Source organism: Schistocerca americana, chromosome 11, assembly GCF_021461395.2.
Source record: "Schistocerca americana isolate TAMUIC-IGC-003095 chromosome 11, iqSchAmer2.1, whole genome shotgun sequence".
Lineage (NCBI taxonomy): Eukaryota > Metazoa > Arthropoda > Insecta > Orthoptera > Acrididae > Schistocerca > Schistocerca americana.
The window spans coordinates 23,332,440-23,349,588 of NC_060129.1; the positions used below are offsets into that span (position 1 = coordinate 23,332,440).

The 17,149-nt window shown below is 42.0% G+C and overlaps 1 protein-coding gene across 4 annotated transcripts in view; it reads right to left on the reverse strand.

Annotated features, from left to right (window-relative positions):
• The window catches only part of LOC124553594 (zinc finger protein 436-like), a 214,855-nt gene that overhangs the window by 64,341 nt on the left and 133,365 nt on the right, over window positions 1–17,149 (reverse strand). For 3 of the 4 annotated variants that reach the window (XM_047127448.1, XM_047127449.1, XM_047127447.1), the window contains 2 exons: window positions 9,073–9,171; window positions 8,762–8,830 (listed from right to left, as the gene is read on the reverse strand). In XM_047127448.1, the coding sequence (XP_046983404.1) occupies window positions 8,762–8,830; window positions 9,073–9,171 (168 nt within the window). The remainder of the gene's footprint in view (window positions 1–8,761; window positions 8,831–9,072; window positions 9,172–17,149) is intronic. The other variant, XM_047127450.1, reaches the window with a different exon arrangement.

Consider the following 17,149-nt stretch of genomic DNA (forward strand, 5'->3'; position numbering starts at 1 on the left):
CGGCACACTGTCACGATGCGACATCCGACTCTGGTTTTTCCCACAATTCAGGCCTCTTCCTGCACACAGCGTCCATCGTGCGCACTACGATTCCCCGCTAGTCTTCCTCATTTACCATCTGACCACGTGGCACAAATCTGTGATAGATAATACCTTTGTAGTCAAAAAACACAACCAACACCACCTCGATCTTTGACCTACTCACGTGTGTTTTTTTTTTTTTGGACGAAGTGACCCTCACTTTACTTTTATTCAATTAATTGGTTTAAATGTAATTTTTTATTTCTATTCCTTTTGTCACATCATTTTAGTTATCATATGCTCTCATTTTTTTCCTATTTTTTTTTTTTTTGCTTGAAGTCTTTGTTTATGTGATTTCAATTAATTTATGAATTAGTTTCGCTCTAGTTTATTGTGTTTTGACTTCCTATTTTTTTGTCGATGCTATTGCATCTATTATTTCTATTCCTCATTTAATTTTACTTGTAATCCCTTCTTTCGTTTAAATCATCATCTGTTTTGTTCCACCTATAGAGCAATGGGAATTTAGGCTATGTTTTAAATGTCTGTATGAGAATCACCAAAAGAAAGCACATCTGGCATCTTCTAATGAGAAATATTTTTGATACCACTGCACAGTGAATATGAACAGATTATATCGTCTTTTGTTTTTTAACAGATGGATTGGAACTCTCAAATATTTAAATATTATGATAGATAAACATAATAAGATTCACATTCACAAAAATTCCAAGTGGAAAAAGAATCATATAAAGAGAAAAACGAGACAAATGTCAACATTCATACAATGACTAAAAGATGTGACATAGGAATAAAAATAAAGAATTACATTTAAACCAATTAACTGTAGAAAAATAATGATCAAAGTCATTTCAATAATTATTTAAAAACAGAAAATGGAAAGATTTAAAAATATAAAATGGAAAGCATCTGCTGGGATTTGAACCTACAACCTTCTGCACGTCAAGGGCTTATCCTATCCATTACACCACACAACTAGTCTATTATACAGGGTGAGTCACTAACTATTGTCACCAAGAATAACTCCAGAAGTATGATAGGAGCTGAAAAGTTGGTGGGACAAAAGTTGCATGGGGCAACAGGGGCCATAATATGACACTGGTTTTTTTGTTGCAAGATGGGGTCGCTTCAGAGATATGAAGGTCAAGCCGTCCCCCCCCCCCCCCCCTTTTTTTTTTAATGGGATGCTATAGTTTGGCACTTATTTTCTGATAGCGGCTAATGAACGACCATTTACAGAAGGTGTTCGAAGTGATGACCACTGGTATCAATGCAGTACTGCAATCTTCTTATCATGGATTGACTGGTATTCCTTATCACTCATTTTGTTCTTGAAGGAATACATCATTCACATTTGCTTAACTCGACAATATTAGTCTTACCATTCCTATTAGTACTATATTGCAAAACCGTCGAATGGTGTTTACATATCCTTGGCACATTAGATGGATATGCTGTATTCGGCAAATATTTACTATTTTCACTATGCAGGGTGGTCAATTGATAGTGACCGGGCCAAATATATCACGAAATAAGCATCAAACGAAAAAACTACAAAGAACGAAACTCGTCTAGCTTGAAGGGTGAAACCAGATGGTGCTATGGTTGGCCCGCCAGATGGCGCTGCCATAGGTCAAACGGATATCAACTGCATTTTTTAAAATAGGAACCCCCATTTTTTATTACATATTCGTGTAGTATATAAATAAATATGAATGTTTTAGTTGGACCACTTTTTTCGCTTTGTGATAGATGGCGCTGTAATAGTCACAAACGTGTAAGTACATGGTATCACTTAACATTCTGCCAGTGCGAACGGTATTTGCTTTGTGATACATTACCCGTGTTAAAATGGACCATTTACCAATTGCGGCAAAGGTCGATATCGTGTTGATATATTGCTATTGTGATCGAAATGCCCAACGGGCGTGTGCTATGTATGCTGCTCGGTATCCTGGAAGACGTCATCCAAGTGTCGGGACCTTTCGCCGGATAGTTACGTTATTTATGGAAACAGGAAGTGTTCAGCCACATGTGAAACGACCTGCAACAAATGATGGAGCCCGAGTAGGTGTTTTAGCTGTTGTCGCGGCTAATCTGCACATCGATAGCAGGCAAACTGCGCGAGAATCGGGAATCTCAAAAACATCGGTGTTCAGAATACTACATCAACATTGATTGCAGCACCCGTACCATATTTCTATGCACCAGGAATTGCATGGCAACGGCTTTGAACGTCGTGTACAGTTCTGCCACTGGGCACAAGAGAATTTACAGGACTATGACAGTTTTTTTGCACGCATTCCATTTAGCAATGAAGCGTCATTCACCATCAGTGGTAACGTAAACCGGCATAATATGCACTACTGGGCAATGGAAAATGCATGATGGCTGCGACAAGTGGAACATCAGCGATCTTGGTGGGTTAATGTACGGTGCGGCATTATGGGAGGAAGGATAATTGGCCCCCATTTTATTGATGGCTATCCAAATAGCGCCATGTATGCTGATTTCCTACGTAATGTTCTACCGATGTTACTACAAGATGTTTCACTGCATGACAGAATGGCGATGTACTTCCAACACGATGGATGTCCGACACATAGCTCACGTGTGGTTGAAGTGGTATTGAATAGCATATTTCATGACAGGTGGATTGGTCGTTGAAGCACCATACCGTGGCCCGCACGTTCACCGGATCTGGCGTCCCCTGACTTCTTTCTGTGGGGAAAGTTGAAGGCTATTTGCTATCGTGATCCACCGACAACGCCTGACAACATGCGTCAGCGCATTGTCAATGTATGTGCGAACATTACAGAAGTCGAACTACTCGCTGTTGAGAGGAATGTCGTTACATGTATTACCAAATGCATTGAGGTTGACGGACATCATTTTGAGCATTTATTGCATTAATGTGGTATTTACAGGTAATGATGCTGTAACAGCATGCGTTCTCAGATATGATAAGTTCACGAAGGTACATGTATCACATTGGAACAACCGAAATAAAATGTTCAAACGCCCCTACGTCCTGTATTTTAATTTAAAAAACCTACCTGTTACCAACTGTTCGTCAAAAATTGTGAGCCAAATGTTTGTGACTATTACAGCACCATTTATCACAAAGAGATAAAAGTGGTCCAACTAAAACATTCATATTTCTTTACGTACTACACGAATATGTAATAAAAATGGGGGTTCATGTTTTACAAAACGCAGTTGATATCCGTTTGACCTATGGAAGCGCCATCTGGTTTCCCCCTTCAAGCTAGACAAGTTTCGTTCTTTGCAGTTTTTTCGTTTGAGGCTTATTTCGTGAGATATTTGGCTCGGTCACGATCAATGGACCATCCTGTATACGAGAGAGAATTGTAAGAGCATGTGCTTCAATAACTGCCGAAGTGATAAGGAATGCCACTCAATCCCTGATAAGAAGATTGCAGCACTGCATTGATACCTATGGTCACATCACTTTGCACACCTTCTGTAATGGGACATTCATGCCACCTTTGTGACCTTCGCTGACCTTCAAAGACCTTACTGTTACACATCATTGGATTCGTCTCGATAGCTGCTGTCAAAAAATAAGTACCAAACTATAGCATCCCATTGAGAGAGAGAGAGAGAGAGAGAGAGAGAGAGAGAGAGAGAGGGAACAAAGTTGACCTTCACATCTCTGATGCGACCCCACCTAGCACCAAAAAACCAACGTCATTTTATGGCCCCCATTGTCCCATTCAACTTCTGTCCCACTAACTTTTAAGGTACTATCACACTTTTGGAGTTATTCTAGGTGGAAACTGGTAATGACTCACCCTGTGTACTACTTGAGCATCGAGTAAAATTCTGAATTTTTTTCGTCGATCACCCACAAATGAGGGCCCATCTGGATGAGTGGCTGCAGGGTGTGTGATACCTGAGATCTTAACCTACATCATAGTATAGATGGTTTCAAAAAGTCGATCCCACCACTGGTGATCTCTCCTGGTGAGAAGATAAAGAATCCCTTTAAAAGATGTTTGGTTTCAGCAGTACGATGCTACATCGCACATTGCACTTCTTTGGTGTGCATTTCCTGGACAGTTATCTCACTTTTGGCAATGTCTCTTGGCCTCCCAAACCTCCAGACTTACCAGCGTGTGACTTCTGGCCTACATTAAATGGCATTTGATTTAATGTCAATAAACACACATTAATTTTTAAGAATTGATGAATTATTCTTTATTTAAAAACTGTCTCCCTCCCACGTGTCACCCTGCATTAAGCAAATAATATGTTCCACGGTCAATGGTATTAAATACGTCACAGGATAAGAGTGATCGACTAAAAAGCAAGTTTTCAACAATTCACCTCATTTTTGGGTGGCAGTGAGAAAAGTATTCAGTTTTTATTACAATGCTTTTCTTTATCCTGTTAAAATTCCACTAATTTTGAGGAAACGATTACCAATCATGCCCAGTCACTGTAACAGGCACACTGAGAGTTCTGCCTCGGAACTTGTTTAGCCAGGTTCACGTCGGAAAGAACTCCAGCGAACGAGCATCAGCGAATGAGAATTCTCTTTCACAGAAGCAGAGGGCGAACACAAGAGATCACCGTACAGTCGTGTCCAATTCATATTCGGCCACACTAGCTCCCGAGCGGCCGGTTGTCGGTCTTCCGCAAAAAGCCAAAGGAAGCTCCGTCCTCTAGGCTTCTGCATTAGATGCGGAGAGTGCACCGGCTGCCATCTTGCGAGTGAAGTTTTGTTGTTGACGTGAGCTGAATGAGTGACGGAGTGCTCCGAGTAGAGTGCAATGACAGCAGAACACAGATGTCGCGGGTGCCTGTCAGATTCGCAGCACCAACGTTGGACAGAACAAAATACGACCGGTAGAAAATTAATGAAGCACACAAATGTCCAAATGGGGACATGAGAAACACGATCAAAGATGTTTCCATTGGGTGGGACTGGAGCGAATATTTTTATTAAAAAGTAACATCACAATAAATTTCCTTGAAAGTAAACAAGTACGAATATGAATACATTATATTGATTAAAATTAAAAATATACAAAAGATCCGATCATTCTCATCGGTTACATTCACAGTAGCTTTAATCACACGGCAGGTGTCTCACTGCCACGTTAAGGATTTTCTATGTAAAAGCAGAATAAATAAAAACTGTTTACCCGTGATCACATTCCCTGCCCTCTAACAAACTGCAGGGTGACCAAGAAGTCCTCATACCCCCTCTGTATCGAATGCTAATTGATTTGATCTGTTTTAACGCAAGTACTTACTTACGTATTGAGTGTCCAATATCAACATGTTCACCATTGTCCTATAAACACATTTCCTCACGCCTTCACGTTGTTCTCGACATATTTTTGAGCACGTCCGGTGTTATAGTGAAAAATGCATTCTCAACAGCATCGTGCAGTTCTTCACTGGTGCAGATACGTGTGCCTTAACGAATCCCCGTAACGAGTTGTCAGGTGTGGTATGTCAGACCTCCTTGGTGTTCGTTTCGAGGGAGCTGGTGTTGCTGATGAACCGTGACCTATCCAGTGTTCATTAAGTAACTCACGCACTGCAAGTGTGTAGCGAGGAGGCGCTCAATCTCGCTGCAACGGCACGCATTCTGAGAGGCCTCTTTCCTCGACCTGAGGTAACACCTGTAAATAAATTTGTGCCACTCACATTCCCTTCAAACAAGAACTGTCCGAGCAGATTTTGTGATGTCCTTTTTGCCCATAATGTTACGTGAGACAGGTCCTTTCTACCTCTACTGTGTAATGACAATTCTCTTTGGCTCAATCGAGAACATGCCTAGCACGTGAGCTGCAATAAATGGCGCATTTGTCTGCAAACGTGACCTCCGTACGATTGATTGCATTTGGAAATCGAGTCAACAAAGCACCACAAGCTAACACTGCTCATTCCTGTGCCTATGAGATAACTCCTTTACAAACATCAGTGGAAAAGGTCAGACCTTAAGGTCTTTTTTTGTACAATCTCGTATTGCTGTCTTCGGTGTACTGACTTCCGATATATGTTTACATGTCGACTTCGTAGGAGATTGGTCAATCGAAGGAGATATGTTGGCGAATGTCTCCTCTTGTGTCTTCTTCATTCTCCTCCGGGGCCTGTTTTTAATGCACGTCTTTTCCACTCCAGACTTGTTGCCTTTCGCAGCAGAACTGCTCCCATAATCTGTCTCACTGCCTGCTCTGTGTGTCGTCGTTCATGTACCCACACACTTTTCACTGGTTTCCTCAGTAGTCTTAACTATGACCACTCACATCTGCCGTGGCTACAAATTAGAACTCGACTGCAACTGCGAAAACATGTAAACGTGAACTCGAACAATTTTTAAGAAGTAACAGAGCTACTAAACTGCATAAAAACTTTTTATACTAAATAGAAGTTACACTCATGGGGACTTCTTGCCCACCCTGTATATAGCAGATTTTATCAACTAGCTTATGTGAGCGATTGTATGTATATTCACATGTCATTAACCATGCTTTATTGACATTAACTTCCTTATGCATACTTTATACAATCACAAAAGATGATATAAGCGTTATTTAATTACAAAATTGCCAATATCCTGTGCCACAAATTTGAATGCAGTACACAGACAATTATTACACTTTTCACAGAACACAACCTTAATATTTTATTTTTTATTTTATTTTACTTTTTTTTTTTTTTTAATCAATAAGTGTAGTTCAGTCTGTTCTTCCAGCAGACTGCAGTTGCTCCAACTGGTTGATATAATTTATAATTCAGTCATGTACATTAAAAGACGAAAAGAAATTCCTGACAGTATCAATTCCTCGCACAACAGCAGTGAAACCTGACCCAACGCCCTCCTATTTTTCTTCTTCTTTGTCTTCTTCTTCTTCCTCATTGTTACCGCTAGCTCCCAAAAGGCATAAATGTAAGCATTTTATTTGCATCAGTCTCAGGTATCGAAGTCAGGACACCTTCATCACAACAGTGTAACAGTGTCTGGAATCTAACATTTTCAGAAAAATCAGTTTTCTACCCCCTCCTTCTTCTGGAACAAGGTCGTCCTCAGCAGCAACTGATGTACCTCAGCCACCCTTTGTGAAACAATTTAATATTGTCTGTTGTGTTATAGAATTCCAGGCAGCGACAAACATTTGCACAGGCTGTATGAGGCTGACTGTTATTACATCCTTCCTCTCAAAGAGTGAAACTGACTTCTGCAAAACTGCTACTTTGTGCTTATCTTGAACAGAGTGTATTATGCCCAGGCCCAGAGTTTGGAGGAAGGAACACAACATTTACATTCCTCACAAATTGTTTCCTTAGGAGGTACAGGGCATATGTTAATAATAAGTCCAATTCCTTTCTGCTGCACTCATCTTGGTATCTAATGCCTGAAAAAGTCGTAAGGATTTCTGGTATCTCCAGGGTCTGCGGTTGTACTAATATGCACAAAGCAGCATTTCTACATTTTGGAAACACCTGAGAATCATTAGTGGAGGCAACTTCCATTGCTATTTACACACAACAGCATAGTTACCCTTTTTTTCCTCCGTGGCAATTTTCTACCTTAACTGAATATGATTTTGCAGGAAGTAAATTATAACAGATGTCAGTTTCATAAGCATTGAAAATGTATCTGGGCTCGTAGCCCTCTAACAGTCGTGACAATGTAACATTCTTCGAAAAGTTTACACATTCTTCGAATAGACAACAGCACTGTCCAATATGAGTGTGTGAGGTGAGATCTGTATTATATTGTCTATGTGCTCACCTTCATGAGTCTTTTACTCAAGTTTGATTTAAATCTTCTGTCTGGTGACAAAACTTTAAACACGTAACGTTTAATAAAGGCTCTCGTGATTGGCACTTTTCCATATCTCAAAGTTGTGCCAGAAGCCGAGCTGAATGGAGTAGTTTTCGACAGCTCTGACATTTGGAAACTAATGAAAGATAAAACATCTGAAGATAAGACCGACAACAATGAAAGGTCAACTCAGATATCCTTTAAAGAAGTTATCAGCAAGTTTCTCGGCAAGCTCTCCGTTACGACAAAATAATGAGAAATGTGATGCATAGTTTGAAGGTACTGGGTGCCTCAATGCTGCACTTCACGAACTCCCAATTACCTATTTTCCAAAAACAATGTAGGTGCTGTGAGTGAGAAGCAGTGTGAAAGGTTCCACCGAGAGAGTAAAGGAAGGTAAGGTATCAGAGCCGAAGGGATGTCAGTATGATAGCTCACTGTTGCTGGATGCTACACGTGGTATGTCCCCGGGCAGCCAACTTGAAACAGTGTTTCAAATGGAAAAACAAGACATATTAAGTGCCGTACCTTTGTATTAGTGCTGAAGAACATTATACTTCATTATAATGTCAGGAGTGCCATACGTTAACATGTTGGTTTTTTATATATGTAGTATGAATTTTGTGCACCTTCATCATTAGTTTGTAAAATGAACCTTATGTGACAGAGAGAATCCCTTGGTATTTCTGAAATCAGCACATCAAAAATATCAGGATCACCCAAATGATTATAAAAAAATAATGTTGTAAGCCATTACTCATAATTAATAGTTCTGTTCATTCCTAGTTAGTGCTCCCAGACTTGTGTGTCACTTTTGTGCGAGTCGCACGAGTACACACCACTCTGGTTTCCAAAAGAGGCATTCACAACAGAAAACATGAAGACGTGTGGAAGAGTATATTGTCTCCGTACCTGTGGCAAGAATTCGTCAGCTTCTCGGTCTTCCAATGGCTCCTGCTTCACTCCAACAAACACAAAATCCTGCAACACAAACAAATTTTTTGTTTCAGATTTACTGACCAGAGACAGAATAAAATACAGAGGAAATCTGTGACACGTGTGGGGCGACGGGGGGCATGTTAATGTACATTAGAGAAGGGGGGCATTCTATCAAACATATGCCAAAACTGTGAACAGTGAGTGATTCATCTCATAATTATCCTCAAAATTGTTTAGAAAGGAAATTAAGCTCACCGAATAGAAATAAAAATCTAATGACGTACCGGCTCCACAGATGGGCGGTTAATGTGGCTACCCTCGGTGCGGGAGGAAGCTGGCTCGATTTCCGGAACGTCTTCAAATTGTTTCCGAGGAAGGGAGATCTGTTAACACAGGGATGGAAAAAATAAAATGAAAATCAATTCAGTCATTTGGTGGAAAACAATCGACTCATTCAGCTGTAATTTTACATACTGACTGCAATTATTCATTCAGTCTTTGAATGAAAGCAACATGTGGGAGCAACCAGATGAAAACATTCAACTGTTTTGCCACTGTTAAATCGTTACTGTTGACAACGCTCTGTTAACATTTGTCGTCACTGTTACGCCGTTCCGATATTTGCTTGCTATTTGAGTGCCAATAGGCAGTTTTCAGTTAAGTTTTCTGTCCACGCTTATAATAGGTGTTTTCTTAATAGCGAACTCAGCATCTGATGAAGAATACCAAAATGAACAGAGGCACGGGAATGGACGAAATCTTATGACTCCATAGAAAGTGATCCTCACGATACATTCAATACGATGTACAATAACTGCAAGGACAACTCTTATTACGAAACTATATTAATTAATTTACAGAAAACAAACGACCGAGGACAAATATTTCTCACAAAAAATACTTCTAACAGTTATTCAATAAATTTAGATTAAAAATTACTTGCTTATTTATTTAAACTTAAATCTGAAATGTAGCATCAGTTTTTAATCTCTGAAAACCAACAGAAAATCCAGATGCCAGACATATAAAAAAACCTCTTATTTATGTAAATAAATACACCAGTGGAAAAATTCTCCTATCAGAGTACAAAAAAGGGCAAATATGCTCCTGTTTAAAAGCCTCTGAATGAAAAGTATGGTACTGGCTACCTCAGTCTATCTTCCTCAGCACCTTTACAAGTTTTCTCAAACATTTGGCATTTGATCATATTGATGATCTATTCAACGTGCTCGCAACTCGCCTCTCACTCCCACAACCTCCCCTTGCTGTACTGCACTCAACACCCACTAGTCCATTTGTACTCTTCTGCTCCCACTCACCCTTTCTCACTCGTGCAGCCACAGTCATCGTCATCACAGTCTCCGTCTTCCTCTACCTTAGTCCTACCACCTCATTACTTCCTTCCCACTGCTGCTGTCTCTTCTCATTGTCACTGCCATACACTCTGATCTCTCATTATCACTGGCTCTTACCCACTTCCACTTCCCCCTCATCTTTGTTTCTCTATAACTGCCTCTGTCTCCTTCACTCTTGTCCGAGCACTGTTCTGTCAATCTGCCAACTATGTTCCACTGCCGCAGTGTCCTTCTCTCTCTCTCTCTCTCACACTGCCACTTTTTCCTTCACTCTTTCTGGAGCAGAACCACTGTTTACTATCTTCCAGTACTTATTAATTTTCTGTCTTTTTCTAAATGCCACCGTCTCTTCCTCTCTAACCACAGATATGTTTGCATCCCAAAACTGTTGGTAATTTTTTTAAATGTGCTGAGGAACGTACGACGAGGCAACTAGTACCCCAATTTTCTGCCGAGAGCCTCTCAAACGGGAGCATATTCGGCCTTTCCACTGGTTCCCTTCTTTAGCCTGCAAGGCATGTCTCTGATGTGAAAATAACTTTACAGATCGTTGAAATTTTGACAGTATACTTACACGAAACTGAAATAACGCAAAACTAGTTTTGCACCTCAGACAGGATTTTAAGTGCATAAAAATGTGCACGTGCTTCAGTGCCACAACTTGGGGTTCCCATAACCCTTACAACGATAACAGACATACTTTACAGCGTATTTCTTGTCACTAAATCACTTTGTAAGTTACATTTTCATCTCGTGTGCATCTTCTGTGTGTATAAGTAGAGTAACTTTGAACCTCTGTATCCTGGAAATGGGTAAAGATATCAAAACAATTTTCACGGTTGCTCAACATCAGGATATTATGAATATATTGTAAGGACTACAACCGTCTGGTGTGCACAACCATCTCGGAATAAGCAGCTCAGTTTTGATACTCAAAAAGCAAATGTTGACCTTGTACTGTAGGATAGTTACAGTAAGACAATCCTCTTGCTGGGAATGCAAATGGTCCCCGGTCCAAGGGCTATCCAAAACACACGACCTTACATTTCTGTCACCAACAGAATCTGATGTGTGAGTCCCAGAAAAATCTCATTTTTATTGCAAGGTTTTGGAATGTAACAGTAGTGTGTGCTGTCGAATGCATATTTAAAAAACTTGAAAATATTTCATTTTCCAAAAAATACTTTTTAATCACCTCTCCTTGAAATAGGAAATGTTATGTCTTTAACAAAATTGCCACCCCTAATCACAGTTCATGTATGACCAAGAAGACTGAAACACTATGTAAATAAATTCAATCAAATCCAGGGAGAGTTCCACGACCACAGATCGCTTGCGGTAGGTCGAGGCCCGCCAGTCAGAACAGACCTGAGGCATAATGTTTGCAGACACCATTGTGATTCTGTTAGAGATGACAAAGGACTTGGAGGAATAGCTGAACGGAATGGACAGTGTCTCGAAAAACGTGTTATAAGACGAACACCAACAGAAGTAAAACAAGGGTAAGGATTATCAACAATATTAGGCAAAAATAGAGAGCTACTTACTGTAAAAATGAAATGTTAAGTTGCAGACAGGCACAACGAAACACCAATTAGCTTTTGGCCAAAGCCTATGTTAGGAAAGAAAAAACACACACACACAAAAGCAAGCATACTTCATGCACACATGACCACCATCTCTGGCAGCTTGGACAGGAATGTAGCTGTCACATAGAATGCAAGCATCTGGAGGGGGCAGGAAGCACAACATATAGCAGGGTACAGGTGAGGGGGTAGAGGGGTGGGGGTGGAGAGAAGAGCACTGTCTGAGGCTGTGTGCAGGGACTAGACCTCCAACAGACATAGTGTCAGGTGGCTATGGGGCAGGGAGGTGAGGAAAAAAGGAGCCAAAAAGGGGAGGAGTGGGGAATGACGGGTGGGTGCACTTGCAGAGGACGGAACACAGAGAGGGTGGGAGGAGAGAATAGGGAGGAGGTGACAGGACAGAGGGGTACAAACTGTCGGAGGGCGTGAGGACGGCAGGTTACCGTAGGTAGAGGCCATGATAATTTCGGGTACGGAGAATGAGTTGTAAGTGCGCAGTTCAGAAAAGCTGTGGGTAGAGGGGAGGCTCCAGATGGCTTGTGCAATGAAGCAGCCACTGAAACTGAGCAAGTTACGTTTAGCTGCATGTTGAGCCACAGGATGTGCTACATTGTCTGGGCCACACTTTGGCAGCGGCTGTTCATCTCGGTGGACAGTCGGTCGGTATACACACCAATATAAAAACTGTGCAATGATTGCATCAGAGCCGGTATACAACACGGCTGCTTTTTCAGGTGGCTTGGACTCTGATTGGGGAAGATAAGGCTGTGACAGGACTGGAATAGGCAGTGCTGTTTTGGTGGACTGGGCAGGTCTCACGCTTGGGTCTGGAAGTGGCACAGAGATCAGCTAGAATGTCGTAGAGGTCGGGTGGGAGACAGAACATAACTTTAGGAGGGGTGCGAACGATCTCGGGCAGGGTGTCCCTCATTTCAGGGCACGACGAAAGGCGATCGAAGACCTGGCGAAGGATGTAGCTCATTTGTTTAGGCCCAGGGTGCTATTGGGTGACAAAGGTGGCACTCCTTTGTGGACGGTTCTTGGAGGTGGTGGGGATCTGAGGGGAAATCGAACAGAAGATCTGTTTGCTAACAGGCTGTAAGAGAAGGATGACAACTGTAAAAACGCAGGAGCTGTTGGTAGTTGGTTTGTTTCGCGTGGACAGAAGTGTGGATGGAGCCATCGTAGAGGAGGGGGTCAACACCCAGAAAGGTGGCACACTGGGTTGAGGAGCACCAGGTGAAGTGGATGGAAGAGAAGGTGTTGAAGTTGTGAAGGAATGAAGATCCGTTGTCTCGCCTGTGAGTCCAGATTGTGAAGATATCACCAGTGAACCTTAATGAGACCACGGCTTTGGCATTTTGGGAGGCTAGGAAGGTCTCCTCTAGATGAAGTATACACAGCTCGGCATAGCAGGGTTCCGTGCAGGTGTCCGTGGCTCTGCTGTGAATTTGTTTGTAACCTTACTTTCAAAGGAGAAGTAGTAAGGTGAATTAGGAACGAGGTAGTGGGTTCGGAGTCTGAAGGACGTCGAGAAAGGTAACGAGTAATAGCGATAACACCACGGACGTGAGGGATGTTGGTGCACAGGGAGGTGGTGTACACTGTGACGAGTAGGGATAGAGGAGGTCGAAGGAAGTGGGAGGCTAGACTACGAGCAATCGGTTGGAGGTGTCAGCCAATGACGGGCGAAAGTTTTTCAGTGGGGGCGCAATAAGCAGTCACAATTGCGCGTCCAGGATTGACGGGCTTGTGGATTTTGGGGAGGGTGTAGAAGGTGGGTATGCAGGATGTCGTAGCGGCGAGGACAGAAATGGATTCAGGGGAGAGGTTCCGGGAAGGACGTCAGGCTTTAAGCAGGGATTAGAGGTTGTACTGAACTTGTGGGGTAGAGCTCTCTGCTTCTCTTCCATGTGACATGCATTCTGGTCCACACAGCTGGAGATGGTAGTCATGTGTGAATAAGGTGTTTTGTGTGAGTGAATATGTGTGTGTGTGTGTGTGTGTGTGTGTGTGTGTGTGGGGGGGGGGGGGGGGGGTACAATGAGGACAGACCCAGGAACACTGTCACTTCTTGCACTTTTCTACTAACACCTTTCTAATGGAGAGGCTGTAAACAGATGCAAATGGGCGCACTGTTGCTGTGGAAGCTTGTGAAAATGCTTTGTTGGAACAACTGCAAGTTGGGCATTATGTGGCTTTCAAATACGATGAAAACTGGTATCCAGAGCACATTTCCCAGGTATTGAATGAATTTAAAGATACCGACATTAACTGCATGCCTCCTGCTGAATCAGTTCCTTTCACGGCCCTGTAGGAAAGATGCTGTTTGAGTCACATTCTCTGTTACGTGAAAGGTGAGTGTCTCGTCATTACACAGTCACAGTGCACAGTTGTATAAACTTGACAACATGCTGCGAAAAAAAAATCATCTCTCTCATCTTTAAGTGAAGTCATTTCGTGTTTGGTTCAAGTTGTCAAGAAAAACAAAGCTATATGCAACAGGATAGTTCTAGAAATACAATTTCTGTCTTTATAATTGAATCCGTTTATGGAACTGTTCTTTGCAGAAATTTTATATCTATGTACAGGGTGGTCCATTGATTGTGAACGGGCCAAATATCTCACGAAATAAGCCTCAAATGAAAAAACTACAAAGAATGAAACTTGTCTAGCTTGAAGGGGGAAACCAGATGGCGCTGCCTTAGGTCAAACGGATATCAACTGCGTTTTTAAATTAGGAACCCTCATTTTTTATTACCTATTCGTGTAGTACATAAAGAAATATGAATGCTTTAGTTGAACTACTTTTTCGCTTTGTGATAGATGGTACTGTAGTAGTCACAAACATATGGCTCACAATTTTAGACAAATAGATGGTAACAGGTAGGTTTTTAAAATTAAAATACAGAACGTAGGTACGTTTGACATTTTATTTCGGTTGGTCCAATGTGATACATGTACCTTTGTGAACTTATCACTTCTGAGAACGTATGCTGTTACAGCGTGATTACCTGTAAATATCACATTAATGCAATAAATGCTCAAAATGATGTCCGTCAACCTCAATGCATTTCGGAATACGTGCAACAACATTCCTCTCAACGTGAGTAGTTCGCCTTCCATGATGTTCGCACATGCACTGACAATGCGCTGACGCATGTTGTCAGGCATTGTCAGTGGATCACGATAGCAAATATCCTTCAACTTTCCCCACAGAAAGAAATCTGGAGACGTCAGATCCGGTGAACGTGCGGACCACGGTATTGTGCTTCAACGACCAATCCACCTGTCATGAAATAAGCTATTCAATACCGCTTCAACCGCACGTGAGCTATGTGCCGGACATCCATCGTGTTGGAAGTACATCGCCATTCTGTCATGCAGTGAAACACCTTGTAGTAACATCGGCAGAACATTACATAGCAAATCAGCATACAATTCACCATTTAAACTGTCATCAATAAAATGGGGGCCAATTATCCTTCCTCCCTTAATGCCGCACCATACATTAACCAGCCAAGGTCGCTGATGTTCCACTTGTCGCAGCCATCGTGCATTTTCCGTTGCCCAATAGTGGATATTATGCTGGTTTGCGTTACCGCTGTCCGTCAATGACGCTTTGTCGCTAAATAAAACGCGTGGAAAAAATCTGTTGCGCCCAGTGGCAGAACTGTACACAATGTTCAAAGTCGTCGCCATGCAATTCCTGGTGCATAGAAATATGGTACGGATGCTATCGATGTTGATGTAGCATTCTCAACACCGACGTTTTTGAGATTCCCGATTCTCACACAATTTGTCTGCTACTGATGTGCAGATTAACCACGACAGCAGCTAAAACATCTACTTGGGCATCATCATTTGTTGCAGGTCGTGGTTGACGTTTCACATGTGGCTGAACACTTCCTGTTTCCTTAAATAACGTAACTATCCGGCGAACGGTCCGGACACTTGGATGGTGTCACCCAGGATACAGAGCAGCATACATAGCACACGCCCATTTGGCATTTTGATCACAATAGCCATAGATCAACACGATATCGACCTTTTCCGCAATTGGTAAACGGGCCATTTCAACACGGGTAATGTATCACCGTAAGACAGAGATTTAGGAACCAGGTTTTAAATTGTAAGACATTTCCAGGGGCAGATGTGGACTCTGACCACAATCTATTTATTATGAACTGTAGATTAAAACTGAAGAAACTGCAAAAAGGTGGGAATTTAAGGAGATGGGACCTGGATAAACTGACTAAACCAGAGGTTGTACAGAGTTTCAGGGAGAGCATAAGGGAACAATTGACGGGAATGGGGGAAAGAAATACAGTAGAAGAAGAATGGGTAGCTTTGAGGGATGAAGTAGTGAAGGCGGCAGAGGATGAAGTAGGTAAAAAGACGAGGACTAGTAGAAATCCTTGGGTAACAGAAGAAATATTGAATTTAATTCATGAAAGGAGAAAATACAAAAATGCAGTAAATGAAGCAGGCAAAAGGGAATACAAGGATATAAAATGTAGACTGGCAATGGCAAGTAAAGCATTTCTGAAGAAGAGAAATTTGTTAACATCGAGTATAGATTTAAGTGTCAGGAAGTCGTTTCTGAAAGTATTTGTATGAAGTGTAGCCATGTATGGAAGTGAAACATGGACGATAAATAGTTTGGACAACAAGAGAATAGAAGCTTTCGAAATTTGGTGATACAGAAGAATGCTAAAGATTAGATGGGTAGATCACATAACTAATGAGGAGGCATTGAATAGAATTGGGGAGAAGAGGAGTTTGTGGCACAACTTGACAAGAAGAAGGGACCGGTTGGTAGGACATGTTCTGAGGCATCAAGGGATCACAAATTTAGCATTGGAGGGCAGAGTGGAGAGTAAAAATCGTAGAGGGAGACCAAGAGATGAATACACTAAGCAGATTCAGAAGGATGTAGGTTGCAGTAAGTACTGGGAGATGAAGAAGCTTGCATGGGATAGAGTAGCATGGAGAGCTGCATCAAACCAGTCTCAGGACTGAAGACAACAACAACAACAACAACAAATGTAACACACCCCCCACATGAACCATAGACCTTGCCGTTGGTGGGGAGGCTAGCGTGCCTCAGCGATGCAGATGGCCGTACCGTAGGTGCAACCACAACGGAGGGGTATCTGTTGAGAGGCCAGACAAACAAGTGGTTCCTGAAGAGGGGCAGCAGCCTTTTCAGTAGTTGCAGGGGCAACAGTCTGGATGATGGACTGATCTGGCCTTGTAACACTAACCAAAATGGCCTTGCTGTTCTGGTACTGCGAGCGGCTGAAAGCAAGGGGAAACTACAGCCGTAATTTTTCCCGAGGGCATGCAGCTTTACTGTATGATTAAATGATCATGGCGTCCTCTTGGGTAAAATATTCTGCAGGTAAAATAGTCCCCCA